Below are 23,571 nucleotides of genomic sequence, written 5' to 3'. Positions count from 1 at the left end.
GCAGGAATATACACACTCATATACAGTGATGCATACATGTGTATGCAAATATACTCTCAACCTAGTCTCTCATAAATATACTTCACTTTCTTTCCCTTATATTTATACTTACACTGGTTGAGAAATAGTCATATGCCCATTAGTACATTAGTTGAGAGGGTATCTGTCTTGGCAGACAGTAGTGGGTGTCAAGTGGGTGAGTAGATAAATGACTGGGAGAAGGTGGTGACTGAGTGAGAATGGGTGGGTGGATGACAGAGTGACTGAATAGGAAGAAGGACAAGTAATCAACTGTGATAAGATTCCAGAGCACTATATTTTCCAACCTTTTAACTCTCATTGTGGCGTTCCTTTGAACATCCTCCAAGTCTCATATCTCCCTTCTCGTTGTCTGGCAATCATTAGCTTTCTCTGTCCCAGTCTCGCTTAGAGAGAGACAGACAGAGAGAGAGAGAGAGAGAGAGAGAGAGAGAGAGAGTGTGTGTGTGTGTTACTTTCCCATGATAAAAGGCTTACTCCAGTGCTGGGTAATATTTTATAACAAGATCCCTGATATGTAAATGTAACTGCATTTAAGAATTATTTGTAGTAATGAATTTGTGGAAATGTAATGAGAAAAAGAAAATGTGCTTGTTTATTCCTTTCAGGAAATTCCTCTATTCCCCCTGGTTTTCATCAGCTATATTTTTGGCAGGCTGTGGGCATGGAAATGTGAAGACATCACTCTCAAAGAGAATTATAATAATCACATCTGATTTATACAGATGTCACCATAGGGGTAGGCAGTTGGAAAATCCAGTGATCAAAATGAATAGGCACTTAAAATTAAGGACATGCCATACTTTTGCTAGCACTCTGGTTTTGAACATTGTCAGTAGTTCACAGGAGATCTTTTTTCAGACTTTCAGGGTATATATAATGGCAAGACAGATTTATATCTTCTAAGATGAGATCCAAAGCAAGCTATAGGCACTGGTATATTTCCTGCAAATCCATTATGAAAACTGAATTCATTTGGATTTCTTGAGCAAATACTATGTGTACTAGAAACTAAGGAGAATACTAAAGAAATAAAAGACATTATTTCTGACCTGAAGGAGATTATGACGTAGCTGTGATGTTTTGGAGTGGTCTTATGGGGTTTGAATTACGCATTAAAGAATACGTAGGATTTGTAAACAGGCCAAGAGAAGAACACTAGTAACAGTTAAGAATCAGAAAAGAGAACGGTATATTTTGCAGACAGTTAGGAGGCTCCCTGGGGTAGATGAAGGTAGCATGTTTTAGAGGAGTAGAGGGGAAAATACATGGGCAGCACAAGAAAAAAGTTGTATGGGACTTATAATATTGAGTTGAAGTCTATCAGCAACAGACAGTCACCGAAATTTGGCCTCTTTTATAAAGCCAAAATGTATTAAAATGATAACAACAATCTTTTATAAGGATGGAAACTCATGTGATAATGAAAATTCTAAAATGTGAAGCCGTTTTATAGAAATGCCCCATATATCATGAACTAAGATATATATTGGGACTAGTGAGTGAAAAGTGAGAGGTGATGGAGAAAATAATTACTCTGATAGGACTTACTGCTCTAATAACTGTCGTGAATAAAAATATTATTTAAAATTGAATAATTAATTGAACTACTGGTAGCCTGCTGAAAGACATGTGTCCTGCGTCTCAACCCTATTGGTAGACTGGACAACTAAATAAGATCATGAAACTAAACTAAGTACCCCAAGCCCTCTAATCCACTTTGAGAACATGTTAAAAAGACAGGCTAGTTTCTGGTTATTCTGACTTTTCATCTATAACATAATGGTTTGTTTATTCTTTATTGAACAAATAAATATTAGAAGCCACTAATCCTAATCAGGGAGGTTCATATATAAAAAGTAGTTACAAATGTCAACAGTGAAGTTCCAGAACCAAAAAGTAAAAATAAACACTGTTATCAGATACTGGCTAGAAAGCCAACCTCCTAGATACAGGGGAAGAATGATAGTATGGGGAAGAATGATAAGGTATAGTATATATCTCCTACAGGACTCCTGTGCTTCTCTCAGGGCCAGGGCCAGGGGAATACACTCAGGCAGACTCTCCCATAGCTCCTGCCAGCCAACTTTCTCCCTTTCTCCTTGGGGAAGAATCAAGCAGACTAAGGGGGTAATCCTAAATGATTTTCCAATTTATAATTAACCCAAAGAAGTGAGTATATGTGACACTAAAAGTCAGACTTCCTCTCTGCTTAACATGGAGAATTAATATTCTTTTACACTTGGCACCAAACCAAAGTGACCCCTCCACCCCCACAACACACACACAAGCAGTACCTCTCTCACCTCCCCAAAGTCCAAGATGTTTCAGACAACATAACGAACCACACAGTTGGGAATGATTCATGTTTCCACTCTCCATCCAAAAATGAGTAAAAATAGTTTCCACTTAATTTATAATCAGAATTTTCTGCACATTTCCTAAAATATTAAAGGGGAACTATTCAAAATCTGGCTTTCTTTCTCCAAAAATTACCGATTAGTCACAGACTAAAATATATTTTGGTAAAATATGTCCATGTTCCATCCATCCCTGGAGATGAGGGCTAAGCTTCATGATGCCAAATATCTAATCAATCATCATGTTTTCTGATGTTTTCAAATAGCTAGTTTTCTGTAATACAAGCTTACACTAGCCAGTCTTTTTGTTATCTCAACAGTGCATATGGACACAGATTTTTCTGTTTGGAATGTTTCTCAAGGCCAATGACTTATTATAGTCCCAACACCTGCAAATATTTGGCAGAGATTGTTCTGTCCTCTTCACATCCCCCACTCTTCCTATAACCCCGCTCCTATCTTTTGCCACTATACAGCTGTAAGTTTATACAATCTATCCCTTCCTTGATGTCATTAATCTTTTATCTATGACCACGAAATGTACAGTTGTGGGAGCATAAAGTTAAGTTTCAAATCACATTTCATGGGGAAAACTTAGATCCAAAACAAAGTGGCAGCCGGCTACAGTACAAAGGATAGTTACTCAATCTAGAGGCTAAGTTCCAGTTCTAGCTTTCCCATTACTAATCATTTCTTTGATTTTGACCAAGTCACTTCATCTATCAAGGTCTGTTTATACAACTTTAAAGTAGAGCACTTCGACTAGACCAAGTCAAAGGCCTAACATCTTATGAGTCTAAGAACTGAAGTTAACAAGATTATTTCCCTCTGCAGCCTTGATATGAATGAGAGTATCAACTTGAGTGAAATAAAAAAATTGAATTTGCTACACATTTATACATATCAGGTATAAATAATAACCAAAAGAGGCACAAACCATAGTCATTGTGACTACTCTCAATATTATTTGCAACAAATTACATGACAAATATACCCTATTCTGAGTACTGCTACTCTCACCAACATTATACTTTTTACAGAAGTTACAATGAATCATCCACTGCATGGCAGGAGGAAAATCTCCATTCCCTTCTTGCCCTCCTTTTATCCTATCTGGGTCTTTCTTCTAGCTTGGCTTATGTACTCAGGTTCTATTTGGAGTGGTAATTTTACTATCTGTTTAAACATTTTATTTTTCTAGAATATCTGCTAAGTAGCTCCCTTCTTAAGAGAAATTATACAACACAGCAGACAAGCAATGGGAATAAAACAATTCGCTGGATCATCAGTGTAAGGTAGGAGGACTTTTTATGGGCACTTAGACTTGTACATACATATTATATGACACAACAACTTTGGAAAACTCTGTCCATTGAATACACATAAATGACTAGAAACTTGTAAGGCAGGAACTATAAACAAATGCTTCAGTTTGTAGCCCATAATAGTGAGCACTGTCACAAAATTTGATACTGGATTAAATATTTATTGCCTTCAGTTTAAATTGTTCATTCAGATATTTAATTATCCCTCCCAATTTCGTGGTATACTGAAGTTTCTTCAGTTCTTTGTTTTGTTTTGTTTTGTTTTTAAAGGCAGGCTTAGAATTAGCCCTATGTTAAAGGCTTAATGGCAATTTGTAATGGCCAATGCCAAACTTTTGTTTCTTTAGTGTATTGAGTACATAAACACAAACATACAATAATGTCCTCCACAAAAATCTCTCACCTACCTAGACACACTCAGCCACCTCCACCCACACCTACACAGAGACACACCCTGCCTTCCCATTGCCATATACCTACATATGCAAATCGACACATATGCTAATTGTAGTACACGTACACAAGTACTCACATACTTAAAAGAAGAGGTGGAAAGATCATAGCAAAGATATATAATAAGCAATATGTCACTGACAGAAGATACAGGGTGCTGTTTCCCTGGATGAACTACTGGTGTTGCAGGCCATGAGCTGACTCCCCAAAAGTTAGCCAGAAGTGTGTGAATGCAAGCATGTTTATGCAACAGATGAGATAGGCTCCAGGAAGAGCTTGCAGGAGAGCAGGTTATTCCTCATGAGAACAACTTAAAGTTAACTCACTTGTCATATAGGAAAAGTCACCTATTTTATTAGAGAACTTGCTAACTGCATTTATGCGACAAAGTTGTATAGGGGATGCTCCCCAGATCCCTTACCTTGAGTTTCTCAAATCGATCATTCAGGGATGCGACCTGATGGTCTCGGTGACGACCCACCAGTTTGCATAAGGCACAGATCAATTGGTCATCAGATACACAGTACATGTTCACTTTCTCATTCTCATGGTCCAGGCAGGTGATCCCTCGAAGATGTGTGTCTGGCACTGGTTCCACCAGGCGGTGGCTGGTGAAAGGTTTCTTGTTGGGGTGCGTGGCCCGCAGGCAACGGTCACAGTAGGAGACCTCACAGGTGATGCATGTTTTTACTGCATCCCTTGGCGGGTCCTGCTCACAGAATTGGCAAGCAATTCGCTCGCTAGACATGGCACTGGTGGGCCTGTAAGTCCTTTCCCGGCGGCTCTCACTAGGGGAATTGGGCCCACTGACTGAAGCCTTCTGGAAGCGATCAATAATGTTCTGCAGAGTCACATTCCTCTTGAGGCCATCCAGGCCCCGGTGGTTCAGCGAGATAACATACCTGCAGGTAGGACACTGGAAAGCAGTAATGGGTTCAATGGATTCACCAGAGCTGCAGCTTGATACCAAAATGCGATGGGCACAGCTGAAGCAGAGGCTGTGAGCACAAGGGAGCAGAAGGGGGTCTTCAAACAACTCTAGGCAGATTGGACAGGTCAATTCAGACTCCAGTGTTTCCATCTTTAGTGAAAATAATCCTCCTGAGGCATTAAGAACCACGGAGGCTGGGCTTTCACCTGCAAGGAATACAAAGCAAGAGTCATTAGGCATTTCCAAAGGAAAATGGATATAATACAATTATACACTAACCAATGGGCGCGTTTACGTGCTGGATTCCCCAGAGATGCTTAAGCAATAGAAAAGCAATTTGGGAACTAATCAGGAAGACTTTCTCCCCCTTCAAACCTTGTTTTAGACAAATGCCTATGTTTATTTTCATGCACAAATAGATAAAACCAAATGGCCACCTCTGAATCCTGATAGACTGATTAACATTACCATTCCAGCTCACAATATTTGCATGGATCATTCTCTCACATATTCTCCACTGACATCTCTTTTCCTAGACTAAGATAAGGCTGAGACCCTGCAAAATTCCCAATCTCTATTCTCCAATATTGTTCTCTATTTCACTTCAAGGTAAACTGTAGGGCTGCTTCTATGTGACATCCAGTGTAAGGAAAACAATGCCATATTTTAAAGTAACTCTCTACTTCCTGAAATGATTCCATTCTGAAAGCCTGCATCAAAAAGAGAGAGCTTTAGAAAAATGTAGCCCTTGGTGCAGGATAATAAGTTTTTCCTCAGAGTGTGAACTTGAATTACTTCTTATTATCACACATGGAAATTTCCGTTCCATTCTATTCCTAGTAAACTGAGTTACTTGAGATAAAATATGATAGTTTTCACTTTCATCTTCTTCCCTCACCTTCAGAAACCCCTTCAGTTCATCAAGCTGAATGGGGAATGATTTCAAACTTTTCAACCTACTCAGCAATAGTTGCTGATCAATAACAAAGTCATATTGCCTTGTGGCTTCAGTTTGGTTTCATTACTAAACACCTGCTGAACTAGCACAAGCCAGCTATGAAGCTCACCTCCCATGTGTCTTTTCATACTTTCTAAAACATAAAAGGATGCAAATCAATATCTAGATAGAAATTAGCAAAGTGCCAGAAATTTTAAGATCTGGTAACCTTCAATTTAGTGAGCATCAGTGAGTAAAAGAGGTCACCCGGCCGGGCACAGGGGCTCACGCCTGTAATCCCAGCACTTTGGGAGGCCAAGGTGGGTGGCTCACGAGGTTAGGAGGTCCAGACCTTCCTGGCCAATATGGTGAAACCCCGTCTCTACTAAAAATGCAAAAATTAGCTGGGCGTGGTGGCGCTTGCCTGTGGTCCCAGCTACTTGGGAGGCTGAACCAGAAGAATCGCTCGAACCTGGGAGGCGGAGGTTGCAGTAAGCCGAGATCATGCCACTGCACTCTAGCCTGGGTGACAGAGCCAGACTGCCAAAAAAAAAAAAAAACAAACAAACAAAACAAACAAAAAAAGCCACCCAACTGACAAGAAACCAACCTCTTGGTAACTCTATTTTTCCACAGGCATTTCTGTGCTGAACACACAGGTACCTAATTCTTAATTGCCTAGAGTCTTCCATTAATTAAAATACACACACATAAATATTCTAAGTTGTCTTTAAGGAAAAATATAAAACATATCTTACTGACTGAAAATGTTAATCCTATGTATAGGAAAGAAAAAGGGCATCTTTCTTGCTTTTTTTTTTAGACAAGGTGTCCCTTTGTCATTCAGGGTGGAGTGCAGTGGTACAATCTTGGCTAACTGCAACGTCCACCTCCTGGGCTCAAGCGATCCTCCTGCTTCAGCCTCCTGGGCTCCGCCTCCTGGAACTCCAGGCGTATGCCACCAAGCCCAGCTAATTTTTGTTTATATTTTTTGTAGAGACGTGGTTTTGCCATGTTGCCCAGGCTGATCTTGAACTCCTGGGCTCAAGCGATCTGCCCACCACAGCCTCCCAAAGTGCTGGGATTACAGGAGTGAGCCACAGAGCCAAGCCCAAGAAAAGCATTGTTTGCTTTTGAGTAGCTTTTGTTCATTATCTTGTCATCATTGGAGACTCTCATCAGAGCTTGAAAATTTTGCTCTGCCATTGGTATTTGTTCAGATATTGTCACAGGATACATAAATACTGAGTACAATTATACTTTATGCCTAAGTACAATAGGTGTACACCTAAAAGCTGCTTCTAAATCAAACCTTTTAAATGCACTGAACTAACTACCTATTTAATGAAAATCTATATGAAATGAGGTTATAAAAGTGAAGAATCTTTTTGTAAATCAGTCACTCAGTTGGTTTAGTAGATTCAGATGTTTGTACAGCCAGTTTTTTTAAGTGAGACATGGTATTTTTCTTTTAGAATTTACAGGTGCTTGAAAGTTGTTGGCCAGTATTTTGTAGCTTATAACATCTATCAACGTTCACCTATACAGATGAAAAAGTAAACAATTAAAATGTACATACGTCATTGAATCTTAGAATTGGAAGAGACTTTTGAGAGATGAAGATTCCAACTTCCACTGACAGCAGGAATATTGCCTTAGAGAGCTCCATTTGATATATTACTCAGATTCTCAAACTCAATATGTCTATAAATGAACTTGTTGTGCTCCTCCTCACCTCCACAAAACAAAACAAACAAAAAACACCTGCTCCTCTTCTGATTTTCCCTGTCTGGTGAATATCACCATCCAAGCCTAGAAATCTAAGAGATCTCTCATCTACATGTTTTTATCACCTCAACCACTGGTGGCTTCCAGAACATTCTGTTTTATTTCACTTACATAGCTGTATTTCCAGCTAACTCTTCCTTCTCCTTGAGAGTATCAACTATTTTATATTTTCATTCACAGCACAAGTTTGTGCTTCACACAAACTGCATTCAATAATTGTTAATGAAGTATCACTTAAACTAGGAGTAAGAAGGGGTCTAGCATTCATTGAGCATCTCCTGTATTCTGAGTACTATGTTAAGCACTTTACACATTATTTCACTAATTCTTTCAGGAAACTTGTGAGGAAGTTACTATTACTGTATCCACCTTACAGTTAGGAAACTAGGGCTTAGAATCATTAAATAAATCAACCAAAAACATACATACCCAGAGCACAGGTCAGTATAATTCCAATGCCTGTGCTCTTTTCCCTACACCTTTATTTCAATCATCTCACCTCCTTCACTGAGGTTTATCTGGACCATTTACAAGACAGTTTTTTTTTGTTTTTGAATTCTGGAAATCTTTACTTTGGTATACTTAACATAGTTTATAGAGTTTTTTTTTAAACAGCATGTTTCTACGTCTATTTTTATCTCTCTCTGTCTCTCTTACTTTCTCTGAATCTGCCTATTTCATTCTGAGTCCCTTCCAGAATCATATCTCTGTCTTCTAGGCCCATCTCCACCTCACACTGCACTTCTATTACTATCTCTTCTAGAACTGTATGCCTGCATTCCTCAATGTCTGTGTTGGAAGCTACCTGGGTTGGTCACATGTATTGCTGAAAGCCATGTCTATGTATGCTGAAAACTATATAACAACAATTAGAGTACCACAGCTTTCCTAAGGCTTAAGAGGGTGCCATATAAATTGTCCTGTACAGAGGAAAAGCTCTTAAATTTTGTTTGGAAATCTAAAATTTATTTCCAAGTCAGTGTGACACTTGAACCTCATTATGAAATTAAGCTTGGGAAAGCACGCTATGGGTCAGGATTGCTTTGGGTAAGGTCAAAATAGGATTTATTAACCGGGGACTTCTGAACTTCCTAGAACTGTTTGCAGAATGTGTTTGTATGTCATATATGCATTTTTCCTGGGGAAAGGGTTGCCCATAGCTTTCAAAAGATTCTCAAGAGTCTTCGAAAGAAAAAAAACCCAATCATTAGTACTCTAAAATAACCTACCTTAACTTATTTCAGCTCTGTAAAGAATATTTTAAGATAGTTACTGCCTCTTGCTTATTTTAGCTTTTCTATACCGTTTCGAATCTGTTTGATTTTTAATTATCATATATTAACTGTTTTAGCCAATTTTCGGGAACTGAATACTTTTATCAACTTCTTCAGATGTGTTCAATCATCTCTAATTTATGAGGCTTTCTTGTTCTGGGTACTCCTAATATTTTAGAATCCTTTCAATTATCCCCCATTTTCCCTACCTTTCTGGTTATCTAAGCACCTGAACAATACCCTTTATGTGCATTGCCTCATTTACTTTTCACAACAACTCTCTAAAAGGTAGGTATTATCATTATTTAAAAAAAAAAAGTAGGCTGGGCGTGGTGGCTCACGCCTATAATCCCAACACTTTGAGAGGCCGAGGCAGGCGGATCACAAGGTCAGGAGATCGAGACCATCCTGGCCAACATGGTGAAACCCCGTCTCTACTAAAATACAAAAAATTAGCAGGCGTAGTGGCGCATGCCTGTAGTCCCAGCTACTCGGGAGGCTAAGGCAGGGGAATTGCTTGAACCCGGGAGGCAGAGGTTGCTTGAGCCGAGATCGTGTCATTGCACTCCAGCCTGGCAACAGAGCGAGGCTCCGTCTCAAAAAAAAAAAAAAAAAAAAAAAAAAAAGTAACTTGTTCAAGGTCACACTTGTTTCTAAGTGGCAAAACTAAGAGTCAAACTTAGGATAAAACTTTATAAATAAACCTATATATATCTATGGTCAACTGATTTTCAACAAGGGTTCCAAGACCATTCGATGGAGAAAGAATACTCTTTTCAACAAATGGTGCTTGGACAACTGGATATCCACATGCAAGAGGATGAAGTTGGAGTTCTACTTCATATCATTTATAAAAATTAACTCACAACAGATCAATGATCTAAATGTAAGAGCTGAAACTATAAAACTCTTGGAAGGAAAGATAGGCATAAATCTTTGTGAACTTAGGTTAGGCAGGCAACAGTTTCTCAGATGACACCAAAAGCATAAGCAACCAAAGAAAATATACATAAATGGTACTTTATCAAAATTTAAAATTTGAGTGCTGCAAAAAGCACCATCAATGAAGTAAAAAGACAACCCACAGACTAGGCGCAAATATTTGCAAATCATATTAATATATCTGATATAGGTCTAGTCTCTAGAAATGTACTCTTAGAACTCAAGATTAAAAAAGATAAGTAACTCAATTTAATAGTGGGCAAAGGATTTCAATAGATTTTTTCCAAAGAAGATATACAAATGGCAAACAATCACATGAAAAGGTGCTCAACATAACTAGCCAGTAGGAAAATGCAAATCAAAACCACATTGAGATACTACTTCACACTAAGAAGGCTATAATATAATAAAACAAAACAAACAAAAACTGGAAAACAGCACGTCAGCCAGGATTTGGAGAAGTTAGAACCCTCATACATTGCAGGTAGAAATAAAAAATGGTGCAGCTGCTTTTGGGAAATAGTTCGACAGTTCCACAAAAGGCTAAATGTAGAGTTACCATATAATTCCACTCCTAGGTGTATACCCAAAAGAATGGAAAATGTGTTCACTCAAAAACTTGTACACAAATGTTCATAGCAGCAGTCTTCATAGTAGCCAAAAGGGAAAAGCCCTAATGTCCATCAACTGATGAAAGGATAGACACAGTGGAATATTACTTGGCTATAAAAAGGAATGAAGTTCTGATACATACTTCAACATGGATGATCTTTGAAAACAGTAAGTAAAAGAAGCCAGTCACAAAAGGCTCCTTTTGTGTATGATTCCTTTTTTATGAAATATCCAGGATAGGCAAACCCAAAGGAACAGAAAGTAGATTAATGGTTGCCAGGAGCAGGGCAGGGGAGGATGGAGGATGAGGAGTGATTGCTAACAAATATGGAGTTACTTTTTGGGATGATGAAAAGGTTCTAAAATTAGATAGTGACGATGATTGCACAACTTTGTGAAGATACCAAAAACCACTGAATTGTATACTTTAAAATAGTGAATATTATGGCATGTGAATTACATCTAATTTGTTTAAAGAAGAGATTCAATCCCAGGTCTGTCTGACTCCAGGGTGTAAACAGCAAATCACTATACTATACTAACAACTGTGTGATTATGTAGTATTTATAAATTCTATTGGATTGCTTGTTCCTTTCAATTGTTTTTCTAGGTCAATGATTCCCTGTCTAGGTTTTGCAATACCCTGGGATATCTCTAGTGATCAATGAGTGTCACAAAATTCTCAGCTCCCAATTTTTATTCACTTTAAAAAGTATATAAGTGACTCCTGAAAAATATTTGACTCCTATTATCATGAAATACTTTTAGCAGGAGGAAGTGGCATGACAAAAATTAAACAATGGCAAACTGTTGCAATTTCAAAAAGTTTGTGAATCACTAATCTATACAGAGTTAGAGAGTATGCTAAGGATGAAGACAGGATGTGAATCTGATAGGGTGCAACTCAATGACAGGTAATCTTGAAAGTTTTTACAATTTGTCATAAAAATGCATTGATGAAATACCTGAGAGGGCAGGACCAATTGCCATATTAAGAAACAAATGTCCACATCCACACACCCTGATTAGTTCCCTTCCAAACCATTTAGTTACTGCCATATATAGTCAGATATGTATGTTTGTTTCTGTATGGCTTTTCTTTACCTTGTGCCTTACTACAGGGTGAGACCTCTGAAAAAAGAAGTCGATGAGCATAAACTAGAAGAAGGTACCATTGGGCTGTATAACTGGGTAGAAATACAAAAGGAGTTTTGATGAAGGTGATTAAGATAAAAAATAATGGGTCTGGCGTGGTGACTCACACCTGTAGTCCCAGCACTTTGGGAGGCAGAGGCAAGCAGATTGCTTGAGCCTAGGAATTCGAGACCAGCCGGGGCAACATGGCAAGACCCCATATCTACAAAATATACAAAAATTAGCGGGGTGTGGTGGCATGCACCTGTAGTCCCAGCTACTTGAGAGGCTGAGGTGGGAAAATCGCTTGAGCCCAGCAGGTCGAAGCTGCAGTAAGCCATAATTGTGCCACTGTATTCCATCCTGGGTGACAGCGTGAGACTTTGTCTCAAAACAAATAAAAATAAAAAATAAATTTCAAAAATTAAAATTTTTTAAAAAGGTAAAAATAATGCATCCTACACTTATGAAACAAAAGACTGATTTCAGCATTGTCCTCCAAATCTAGCCTTTAGCTAACTCTGATCAAGAGAGAAGTCGTGATCTGTACTTTGCATAATTCTATTATTTCAAAGGTTACTTAAGCATAATTAAATGCCCACTTAATTAACAATTATTATTCCATCTAATTTTTTTTCTTCCGGGTCTACAAAGCATGTATCTGAGCTCCCACTACCTTCCTGAGGAGTTATAGTATTCCCTTCATAGAAAATCCACGAGTGTGAAACCAAGCCTGATCTCTGGGCTATAGATTGAGAAATGAGCTGAGCTGTAGGTTTTTTTTAAAAATATATATATATAAAATAAACATTCCTCAGGATATTAAAATTAATGTCCCATGAGTTCTTCCTTAAAGTATTAGAAACTGTCTCCCTGCCTTGGGGTAAGGAGCAAATGAGTCCTGGCCTAGTCTGATGTTTCCTCAACTGTAAAATGTTCAAGCTAAACTAGAATCACCAGACGATCTCTTTAAGATGCTTTCCAGCTCTGACATCCGATTATTACAGAGCTCTTGCTGTTACCACATAAAAAGACAGCTTGGATTATTGTAAACTAGCTCCTAAAAACACAACTTTTATTTATTAGTGTGACTAGGAAGGCTAACAAGTGATAGATATCACAGCCACTGGAGCAGGACATAAACAAAATGCATTACTAAGATGCTCAAAGTACAGTGGTTTTTGTCTGTTGTATCTCAAAAAAGACATAATGGATGTTCCAGAGGACAACTAAAGGGGAGGAGAGTCCCATGGGAATATAAACTAATGAGAATATATTTGGGGGCTGTAAAAGAAACCAAAATCCAAATTCTAGAACACGATTAGAAAAGAACCCCTTGAAGCTCAAAGCAGATCATTTTGGAACACAAAAGGCAACCAATGCATCAAATTCATACACTATAGGATAGGAACTGAAAATAGAAACCTAGACAGAAGAGGCTAGGTGGTCAGTAATAATAATCGATAATAGCCACCTTACATTTGTATATCATTTTATACTTTTCAAATTATTTCAAAGCCATTATCTCATTTGACCCTCATAATACAGCCTGGTTGTAGTCCTGGATCTAAACCAAATTAGCCGAGCAATCCTAGGTACATTTAAACTCTTTGGGCCACAGCTTTTTCATCTATCAGATGAAAAATACCTGCCCTGCCCATCTCACGGGCTATTGTGAGGATCAGACGAGGATAAAATAAAAGTATTAGTTCACTTTACAAATACAGGTATTCTCATCATACATTCATAGATTATAGAAACAAAGCAAGTTATTAAGAAAAGCCAAAAATGTTTGGAAATTCATCCCAAACACATGGTTGACATAATGGCAGACAATCACACTCCTCCACAAGACTTCTGGAAGATCATGGGACTGATCATCGTATTTGTTATGCTCATGTCTTCACTTTTAGACTGGGATCCCCACCCCTCTCCAAGTGAAGGGCTGTCTCTTTTCTTTTCTCTTAAACTTTCATCCTGCACAGGGAGAACTCAGAAGTGGAGGCTGATTACCGACTGGCAGAGAGCACCAGTGCCAGCTCCTGTCTAATAGGTTATTAAAGCCTACTTAATACTTTATAGTACATGGAATTAATGTATGTTCTTTTCAATAATTAGTTTTTAAATCCAAACATTGAGTATTTTATACAATATAGTCATCATATAAACATTAAAATGAGTATCAAAATAGCAGAACTAGAAGTCCTAAATCTGCTACAAACCCAAAAGGTTAATCCAAGTAACCAACAAATGGATTTGCCAAGGTAACACATGATAATTGACAGGAATCCTAAATACAATTCATAACACCTTTATCTTAATGCAGATTACACTGGCAGTTGCAGGGTTGAGGAACAAATGGAAAACAAACTTAATTTACCTATGACTACTGGTACAGCTTTCCATCTCCTCTAGGATTGCTTTTCCTAACCTCTGTTACCCAACAAAATATTTGTAAGTTTTTAAATGTTCAGTGGTTCACCTGGACAGGCAGTCATCTACACAATAAAATTGGCAATATATGTATGTAGGACATGTTATTGAATGTTAGGCTGAGAGGACCCCAAGTTCAGGTCAGAAACAAGGGACAGAGAACAGAGGCCTATTTGAAATCAAGCTTCTACTTCCCTGGGAACCACATGGATCCTAGCAACACTGAACAAAGGGCTATAGACAAAGTGATCAAGGTTCTGGACCGTAAACCATTTTTCTATCTCTGTACTGTATATATTAAGACACTTCACTGTCATGAATTAGCATTGTCTGCCATGCCCATACATTATGCTCCTACCCAGGCAAATTGCAAATACTGGGATTTCATGTTTCAGGACGATTTCAGATTGTATGATGGGTTTGTTATCAGATTGTTCGGTCTCTGTAAGACGATGATCCAGAGACTGGGGATGCTGTTCATCAACCAGCGGAGTCTGACCTACGGGAAGGAAGCTGAGACAAAGCCCAAGGTCAGGCAGCCAGAGCTCTGCAGGGAGGCCAGAACCCAAGTAGGATAATGCTTACAAATGATACTTTGCCAACCCACTTAGGCTGAACCAGCATCCTAGAGTGTATTCAGGTGAATCCCACAAGGAAAAGGAAATAATGGGATGCTGGCACATTACTCAAAATCCCTCCACCACCCACACTTTAAGCATCTTATACTATCTAGTAGTCTTAGTAATTTATAGAATTTCTAAAAGAAAACTCAGCATCTGGGAGATTCATCATCAAAAGGATTATATCTGCCTATGGTCATAAAGAAGGGGAAGACAGAAAGAGAGAAACAAATAGAAACAGCCACAGACTACTTAAGCCCACAGAAAACTCTTAGCAGAGTTTTAATACATGAAAGTGGAGAAAGGAACATATTTAATATATTGATCCGTGGATGAGAAGGTAAATAAAAAGTAGATTAGCTATCTGCACAAGAAGATAATTACAGCTGGAATTTCTTGTCTCAACACCACTCATCTGGTCTTCTCACTTGCTAGCATGACCCAACACACCAGTTGAGAAACACTTTTCTAGTCTCTTCTGTACACTGCTTAGTGATGAACACAATATTTTTTGAGAGACCTGAAGTACAGATGTTAGTGCAACACCATCTTGGTACCAAAATTTCATTTATCAAAATGTAAACAATTTTGAATTATCCAAAACTGTTGTATATCCAGTATCAACATGTTACATCTCATATTTTGATGATGCAATGTTCTAAGTCAGGACACCCAGCTTAATGAGTAAGGAGTGCTTCATGAACACAGAGCTTCATTCTCGCTTTTGTGCCAAAGAGAGGACAAAAACTTAATGCTAAATGGAAATGGAGCACCCCCTGACCTCTACTAGCAGCCGAGCCCCATGGCCTAACAGCAAGGATATTACCAAGATTCATAAAGATTGAATGGCAGACACACACAAGACCAAGCAGGTACTTCCAAGAGCAGCCATTTGAGACATATTCTGTGCCCACAGCCCTGTCTTCACCCTTTTAAGGGCTCTATGTCCCTGTTTGAAAAGACAGAGCTTGAGTTCTATGGGATAGAATGAGAAGACAACATTCTCTCCTCTTCACCAAGCCAATGAGGTTTGCTGAATGATGAAGACAGACATACTCCTTGTGTAGTTCCCTTGTCAATTATTGTGATGTCAGCAGATTTTATGGGAGGAGGGATGAAGGAATGGACAGGCTCACTACTCAGAGCAATATTTGGATGCAATTGTGAGACTCCACTGGCACCACTTTAGGATCTGCGAGTTGAAGCAAGTTGCCCTGCTCTTAGGGAAGAGATTAACTAAATCAATTTTATCTAAATCAATTTGCACCGTTCAGACGATATGTTCATAAATCAAGTCATTCTGATTTACAGGAGTACTTCCCAGAGGTGGCCTTGCAGGGTGCAACATGCCAGATGAGAATTCTAGTAGTCATGAAAACAAATAAGAGGGACACAACCACCCTTTCATGTCCCTAGCCTCTACCCATGTCCTGCACAGCCGCTCCCTGACCTAATCCTGGAGTTGCAAGTATGGAGTTTGGCGTGGAACAGGCAGGAGGCCAAAATACTGGGCTAAATCTGGGGCCTCAGCCCAATCAGCAGAGGTCCTCTGCACATTATAGGTGCTTAATATTGTTGACTCTGCTACTAGGTGCTAATCATGCTTATATAGCCATACCCCAAATTATTTATGACACTTTTCATTAGAAACTAACAAACTGCGCCCATATAGGCTAAAAAATGGGTGAGGTTATGTCTTCAAATTAGTCTGACTCAGATTGTTAGGTTAGAGTGCATTAGAAATGATTCAAGCCTCAACTTAAATGATCATTATTACTCTGTATGCCTAGTTGTATGTACGTTTTCATTCAGTTGAACATGTATTGGAGAAAAAACAGATTTAGGACCTAAGTACAATGATAAGATTTGGCTCTGGGGGTGGGAAGCTAAAGGTTTTCAGTAAGCTAAGATTCCTACTTACACCCAGTCAATCCACTAACTCAATAAAAGGTAAAGGAAGCGCTTTCTTTGAAAAGTATAATGTTGGTTGGGTGTGGTGGCTCACACCTGTAATCCCAACACTTGGACTTGGCAGGTGGATCCCTTAAGCTCAGGAGTTTGAGACCAGACTGGGAAACATGGTGAATCCTGTCTCTACAAAATATTCAAAAATTAGCCGGGTGTGATGGTGTGTGCCTATAGTCCCAGCTACTAAGGAAGCTGAGATGGGAGGATTGCTTGAGCCAGAGAGGTCAAGACTGCAGCAAGCCATGATCACACCACTGCACTCCAGCCTGGGTGACAGAGCGAGACTTCGTCTCAAAGGAAAAAAAAAGTATAATGCTGAGGGTTTACAGAACCCTTTCATCTTCAAAGGACCAAGTCAAGACTAACAATACCCAGTACACAATATTATAGCTTTTACACAAGTGCACCAACTATGAAAGAAAAGTCATAGGAATGTCCTAAAGCCATAAGCCAATGTATCATCATATTTGGGATGAACTCTGATCTTCTTGACTCCTGGACCTGTGTTTTAACCACTACATTAGCTATTCTTGCATTGCCTTAAAGAAATACCTGAAACTGCGTAATTTATAAATAAAAGAGGTAGGCTGGGCATTGTCGCTCTCGCCTGTAATCACAGCACTTGGCGAGGCCCTCAGACAGCTTGACCTCAGGAGTTCGAGACCAACCTGGGCAACATGGCAAAATGCCATCTCTACAAAAAATACAAAAATTAGCTGGGTGTGGTGGCATGCACCTGTGTTCCCAACTACTTGAGATGCTGAGGGAGAAGGATCGCTTAAGCCTGAGAGGTGGAGGCTGCAGTGAGCTGTGAATGTGACACTGCACTCCAGCCTGGGTAACAAAGCAAGATCCTGTCTCAAAAAAAAAAAAAAAGAAAGAAAGAAAAGAAAAGAGGTTTAATTGGGTCATGGTTCTGCAGGCTGTACAGGAAGTGTGATGCCAGCATCTGCTTCTAGGGAGGACTCAGGAAGCTTACAATCATGGAGGGAGGCGAATGGGGAGCAGGAGATTCTCACACGGTGTGAGCAGAAGCAAGGGAGAAAGAGAGTTGGGGGGAAGTGCCACACACTTTTAAACGACCAGATCTCAGGAGAGATTACTCACTATCACAAGGACTCACAGTCAACCAAGGTGATGGTGCTAAACCATTCATGAGAAATCTGTTCCCATGACGCAGTCACCTCCCATCAGGCCCCACCTCCAACACTGGGGATTACATTTGTACATAAGATTTGGGCAGGGATAAATACCCAAACTATAACAAACACATAAATCAAGTTGTGAGGAGCAACCAGGAGAAATCTAATTCACATCACATATCCATGTTAAGTTCATTGATTGGGCAGGAATATATAAAAATAGCAAAGACAGTTTCTCCCTCAGTACAGTCATGAGAGGAGACAGACAGGGGGATGTGAGGGTCGGGGGTGGGCAGGGGGAAGCTAACCATCTGGGGTACAATGAAACCACTCCCCAAACAGAAGAAAAGTAGGGGAGGAGAACTCCCTATTCAGCAACTCCCTTCTATTGGAATATTGCCAGAGAACTGATTAGAGTACTGGGACGGAGCAGAATGGGGTGAAAGGCAGCCCTTCTGGCCCAACTTGAGAATCAGAGGGATCAACCCACACACAGTACTTCTCTGTTTAGTTTCCAATATATTCCTTTATAAGGGCTCATCCTCAGAGACACACAACCATCACCATCTATCCGCCCCACACTCAGAAATCCTCAAAAAGGCAAAGTGGTTGAGAAGTAAGATGCTGCATGGCTGGGAGGCTGCGAGTGCACACGTTGATGGGGAAAGGCTGGGGTCCAAGGGGCTCTGCTGGGGAATTTGGGTAGGCAAGTAAGCGTTGTGACATAGGAAGGTGAGTGATCCTGAAAACGGGTAGGGGACCGTGGAAGAGAGAAAGTAAAGAGTACAACGACTGCAGGATTTCAATTTCCTGCTCTAAGAAGAAACACCTCTGAAAAATAATGTGCAACACACGAAGTGCTAAGTAACCTAAACCTTATCATCACCAGTAATGTTTCTGTAAATCTACTCCGCCGTTATTTACTTAATTCTTACAAGGCAGGAATGGAAAATCCCCACTCTCCCTGGTTGCGTCGCAGTCTGTCCTGTGGACATATGTAAGTTTTCCCTCTCCCCCACAGAGCTGATTTCACAGCTAGGCCAGAAATAAGGAACCATCCAGACGGAGACTCGAGGATCGCTCCCTGGCAGAAAAGGGATTAAGTTTCACCGGGCCTCCCCGCCGGCAGGGCGTCCGCAGCCACGCCGGCTGCTGCGACAGCACCGCCCGGCAGACGGCCGGCCAAGGGGCGACGCCTGGGCCGAGGAGGCTGCCGGCTGCGGGAGCGTGGGAAGGCGGCCGTGCCCTTTCCCAGACTCGCGCCCCGGCGCCGGGGGATTCGCTCGACTGCCCGCGCCGGGCCCTGCCCGGCTGCGCAGAGGCCTCCGCCGCCCCCGCCCCGCACCCCGGAGTGCAAACTCCGTCCCAGGAGGGCAGTGGCAGGAACCCGGGCCCCAACAGCATGACTGAGAGCCGGAGCTGAGCTGGGGCCCCCGTCGCCGTCTCGAGCCTCGCGGGCCCCATCACCCTGCCTCGCCGAGCCGGAGAGCCCTCGGCCAACGCCGGGCCCCGGCGGCACCTGAAAAGCGGCCGGAGCCGGAGACTAGCCCTGCGAGGGCTACGACGCTCGACCTCCAGGGCCGCGGCGAGGGGGCGCGTTTTACCCATAGCGTTCCCAGGTGCCAGCCATCTCCTCCGCTCGCTCGAGGGCGCTGGGCTCTCGTCTGCCTCCGCAGCGGGTTGGCTCGGGCTCCGGCGCGAGCTCCCGGGCCCCGGTCGCCGCCGCCGCCGCCGCCGCCACTACTGTAGGCCGCCGCCCGCCTTCGCCGCCGCCGCCGCTACCGTCGCCGACGCCGCGCAGCAGCCGGGATCCGCCAGCCCGCGCGCCCCGCAGGGGACAGCACGGCGGCCGCGATGCTACCGCAGCTGGGCCTCCCGAGCTAAACTTAAGAGTTTTCGCCCCTCAGTCCAGGGGCAGCACCATGACACCACGGCAGCACCACACTGTCATTTCCGCCGCCGCAGAGGAAAAAAAAGGCAATCCCTTCCAAAAGGGAGGCGGAGTGGGGGCAAACGGGGCTGGGGCTGACACCCCAAGGGAGCACTGGGAAGGGCCCAAGAAGAAGGGGTGCTCGGCCACCTTCCCAGGCTCACCTTCCGCCGCCCCCGCCACTCCCAGCTCCCCCAGCCCTTCCTCTGGAGGCACGTTTACATGTCTTCTCCCCTGGCAGGAGTGACCGGAGAAACCTGAGCAAGCAAAGGCAGCCGGTGGGTGGGGCTCGGGTTACTACTGTACCTACCAGCTGATTCCAGCAGCCTTTTCTCCAGCGCCCTGTCATCTTGAAGGAAGACACACCGAGAGGGACCCGGACGGGTGTGCGTGTGTGTGTGTATGGTGTGTATGTGCGTGTGTGTGTGTGTGACAGAGCGACAGAGAGAGCTAAATGTGTGTGAAATGCAGAAGGAAGGCTATGGCTAAACTCTTCTCCCACTCCCCAATCCCCCTGTCCCCCAACACCACAAACCCCCAGGTTAGAACAAGGAAGAGGCCTTTGCAACGGGTAATAAGAAGAGAGCGCCGGGTCCACCGCAGAGATCCTCCCTATGAAGCTGCTCTATGCAAAGTTAACTACAGAGTAAAACAAAAATAGTGGAGGAGATAGAAAAGGGCAGACAATTGAAGGAAACCCAACCTCTATTTCTTTTTACAAAAAGAGAATGGCTGTGTTTTATTGGCCTCGGGCAGAAGTTGTGGAGGTGGATTAAAGCCATCAAAAGAAAAAAAAAAGTAGGATTTTTCTTGTACCTTCAAATTGTTGACCAGTAAAACAAGACGGTCTTTACCACATGGACAATGAGGCAGATGCTAGCTATCCAGGTATTCCAGGTCCCTAATAAGCTAATTGGTCCATTTGGAATCCAGCATCCTCCCATTGGTCTGGAATCAGCCTGTTTGCTGACCCGTCATTGGCTCAGAGACCACCACCCGACTCAAAAGGTGGATGGGGAGGGAAAGAGCAGGAAGCCCCATAAGAGACTCTGTTTCTAACTTGGGGCAAAAAGGGAGAAGAAGGGGAAAGAAATGAGAAAATGGGAGGACTCACCCCAGCACACACACACACACACACACACACACACACACACACACACACACACGCCTCTCATCATTGTGCATAGGAACAAGTCCAGAAAAATTGAGGTATCTCTTGGTATATCCCTTCAGGGAACCAATAGTAATCAGTCAACACTCCTGTTAAACAATGTGCTAGAGAGCACTGAGGTGGAAACCAAGGCAAAAGTCACAACCAGGCTCTCCTGATGAAAGTCTGGCCCCTAAGAGAAGTAAAAGTTAGTGAGTCACACTTAAAGCACAGGCAACAAACGCAAAAATAGGTAAATGGGACCATAAAACTTTCAAACATCTGCACAGGAAAGGACACAATCAACAGAGTGAAAAAGCAACCTACAAAATGATAGAAAATATTTGCAAACCATATATCGGATAATGTGCTAATATTCAGAATGTATAAAGAACTTCTATAGCTCAATTAAAAAAAACTCTTAAAAGTGAACAGAAGACTTGAATAGACATTTCTCCAATGAAGATATACAAGTGGCCAACAGGCATATGCAAAGATGATCCACATCACTAATTGTTAGGGAAATGCAAATCAAACCCCAATGAACACTTCACATCCATTAAGATGGTCACACACACACACACACACAAAACAAACACACAGGAAAATACGGCAAGGTGTGGTTCACACTTGTAATCCCAGCTACTCAGGAGGGGATGCTGAGGCAAGAGAGTCACTTGAGACCAGCAGTTAGAGATCAGCCTGGGTAACATGAAGAGAACGTGTCTCTACAAAAAATAAAATTAGAACAGAAAATAATAAGTGTTAAGGTTGTGGAGAAATTGGAACCCTTGCACACCATTGTAAAAAGGTACAGCCACTATGCAAGGGAATGTAAACTGGTGTAGCTGCTATGGAAAATAGTATGGAGGTTCCTCAAAAAATTAAAAATAGAACTACTATATGATTAAACAATCTCACTTCTAGATATATATCCAAGCAAATAGAAAACAGGATCTCAAAAAGATACTGGCAAACCCACGCTTACAGCAGCATCATTCAAGAGGCAGAAGCAAATTTAATGTCCATCAAGAGATGAATAGATAAAGAAAATATGATATATATACACAAGGGCATATTATTCAGTTTCAAAAAAAGAAGGAAATCCTGTCACATGTTACAAAGTTGATGAACCTTGAGGACATTATGCTAAGTGAAATAAGCCAGTCACAAAAACACAAATATTCCATGATTCTACTTATATGACTGTCTAAAATAGTCAACTCATAGAAACAGAAAGTAGAATGCTGGTTGTCAGGGACTGCGAGGAGGGAAAAGGAAAGAGTTGTTCAGTGGGTGTGGAATTTCAGTCATGCAGGATGAGGGGGATGTTCTGGGGATCTGTTGCACAACAATGTGCATGTGGTTGACAATATTGTACTGTACACTTGAAAATTGTTGGAAGGATGAAGTTTATGTTATGTGGTTTTTGGCACAAAAAATTATTTTTTTAAAAGTTAATGAGTCAGAAGTCTGCTGAATCAAGCTTGATAGAAGAGGGGATAAATAAGATATGTAGTCATTAAAATAATTACATATATGCATTTGTATGATAATACATATATATATATAACAATCTCAGATATTATGAAATGAAAAAAGCAAAGTGCAGAACTGTGTATGATTTCCTACTATTCGCGTACAGAAGCAGGCAGGTATATGTCTATGAATGCTTGTATGAGCATAGACTCTTCTGAAAGATACCTAAGAAACTGGTTACACTGGTTGCCTGGGGGTCAAGCATAGGAGGAAGTATTTAACATTGCATATGCTCTTTTGTATTGTTTAAGTTTTTTATAATATTCATGTATTACCTTTTCAAAAACAATTACGAGCAAGGAGCCTAGAGACAGAAAGTAAAGTGGAGGTTACCAGGAGCTGAAGGGAGAGGAAATGAGGAATTATTATTTAAAGAATACAGAATTTCTGTTTGGGATGATGAAAAAATTCTGAAAATAGTGTTATGCAACATTGTGAATGTACTTAATGCCACTGAATTTTACACTCAAAAATGGTTAAAATGGCAAATCTTGGCTGGGTGCAATGGCTCACGCCTGTAATCCCAGCACTTTGGGAGTCCAAGGCAGGTGGATCATGAGGTCAGGAGATCGAGACCATTCTGGCCAACATGGTAAAACCCCATCTCTACTAAAAATACAAAAATTAGCTGGGCGTGGTGGTGTGTGCCTGTAATCCCAGCTACTAGGGAAGTTGAGGCAGGAGAATTGCTTGAACCAGGGAGGTGGAGGTTGCAGTGAGCCAAGATCGCGCCGCTGCATTCCAGCCTGGTGACAGAGTGAGACTCTGTCTCAAAAAAAAAAAAAAAAGGTAAGTCTTATTTTATGTATATTTACCACCATAAAAAAAATCAAAAAAATAAAAGGAAGAGGTCTACAGAACAAGTACAGATTATTCTATTGTGTAAGAAAACACATATAGTCTGGACACAGTGGCCCATGCCTGTAATCTTAGCACGTTGAGAAGCCAAGATGGGAGGATCACTTGAGCGCAGAAGTTCAAGACCAGCCTGGGC

The 23,571-nt window shown here is 41.2% G+C and overlaps 1 protein-coding gene across 4 annotated transcripts in view; it reads right to left on the bottom strand.

Moving 5' to 3' along the window:
- Positions 1-20,360, bottom strand: part of MID2 (midline 2) — a 105,978-nt gene extending 85,618 nt beyond the window's left edge. For 2 of the 4 annotated variants that reach the window (XM_055375416.2, XM_004064679.5), the window contains exons 1-2: positions 19,563-20,134; positions 4,599-5,314 (exon numbers count right to left, since the gene is read on the bottom strand). In XM_055375416.2, the coding sequence (XP_055231391.1) occupies positions 4,599-5,314; positions 19,563-19,566 (720 nt within the window). In that variant the 5' untranslated portion in view covers positions 19,567-20,134. Of the gene's footprint in view, positions 1-4,598; positions 5,315-19,562; positions 20,135-20,198 lie in introns of those variants that run through there. The other 2 variants (XM_055375418.1, XM_055375417.1) reach the window with 2 other exon arrangements.
- Between the last annotated feature and the right edge of the window lie 3,211 nt (positions 20,361-23,571).

This window comes from Gorilla gorilla, chromosome X (genome assembly GCF_029281585.2).
Source record: "Gorilla gorilla gorilla isolate KB3781 chromosome X, NHGRI_mGorGor1-v2.1_pri, whole genome shotgun sequence".
Taxonomy (NCBI): domain Eukaryota; kingdom Metazoa; phylum Chordata; class Mammalia; order Primates; family Hominidae; genus Gorilla; species Gorilla gorilla.
This window is presented reverse-complemented; position numbering and strand designations above follow the sequence as displayed.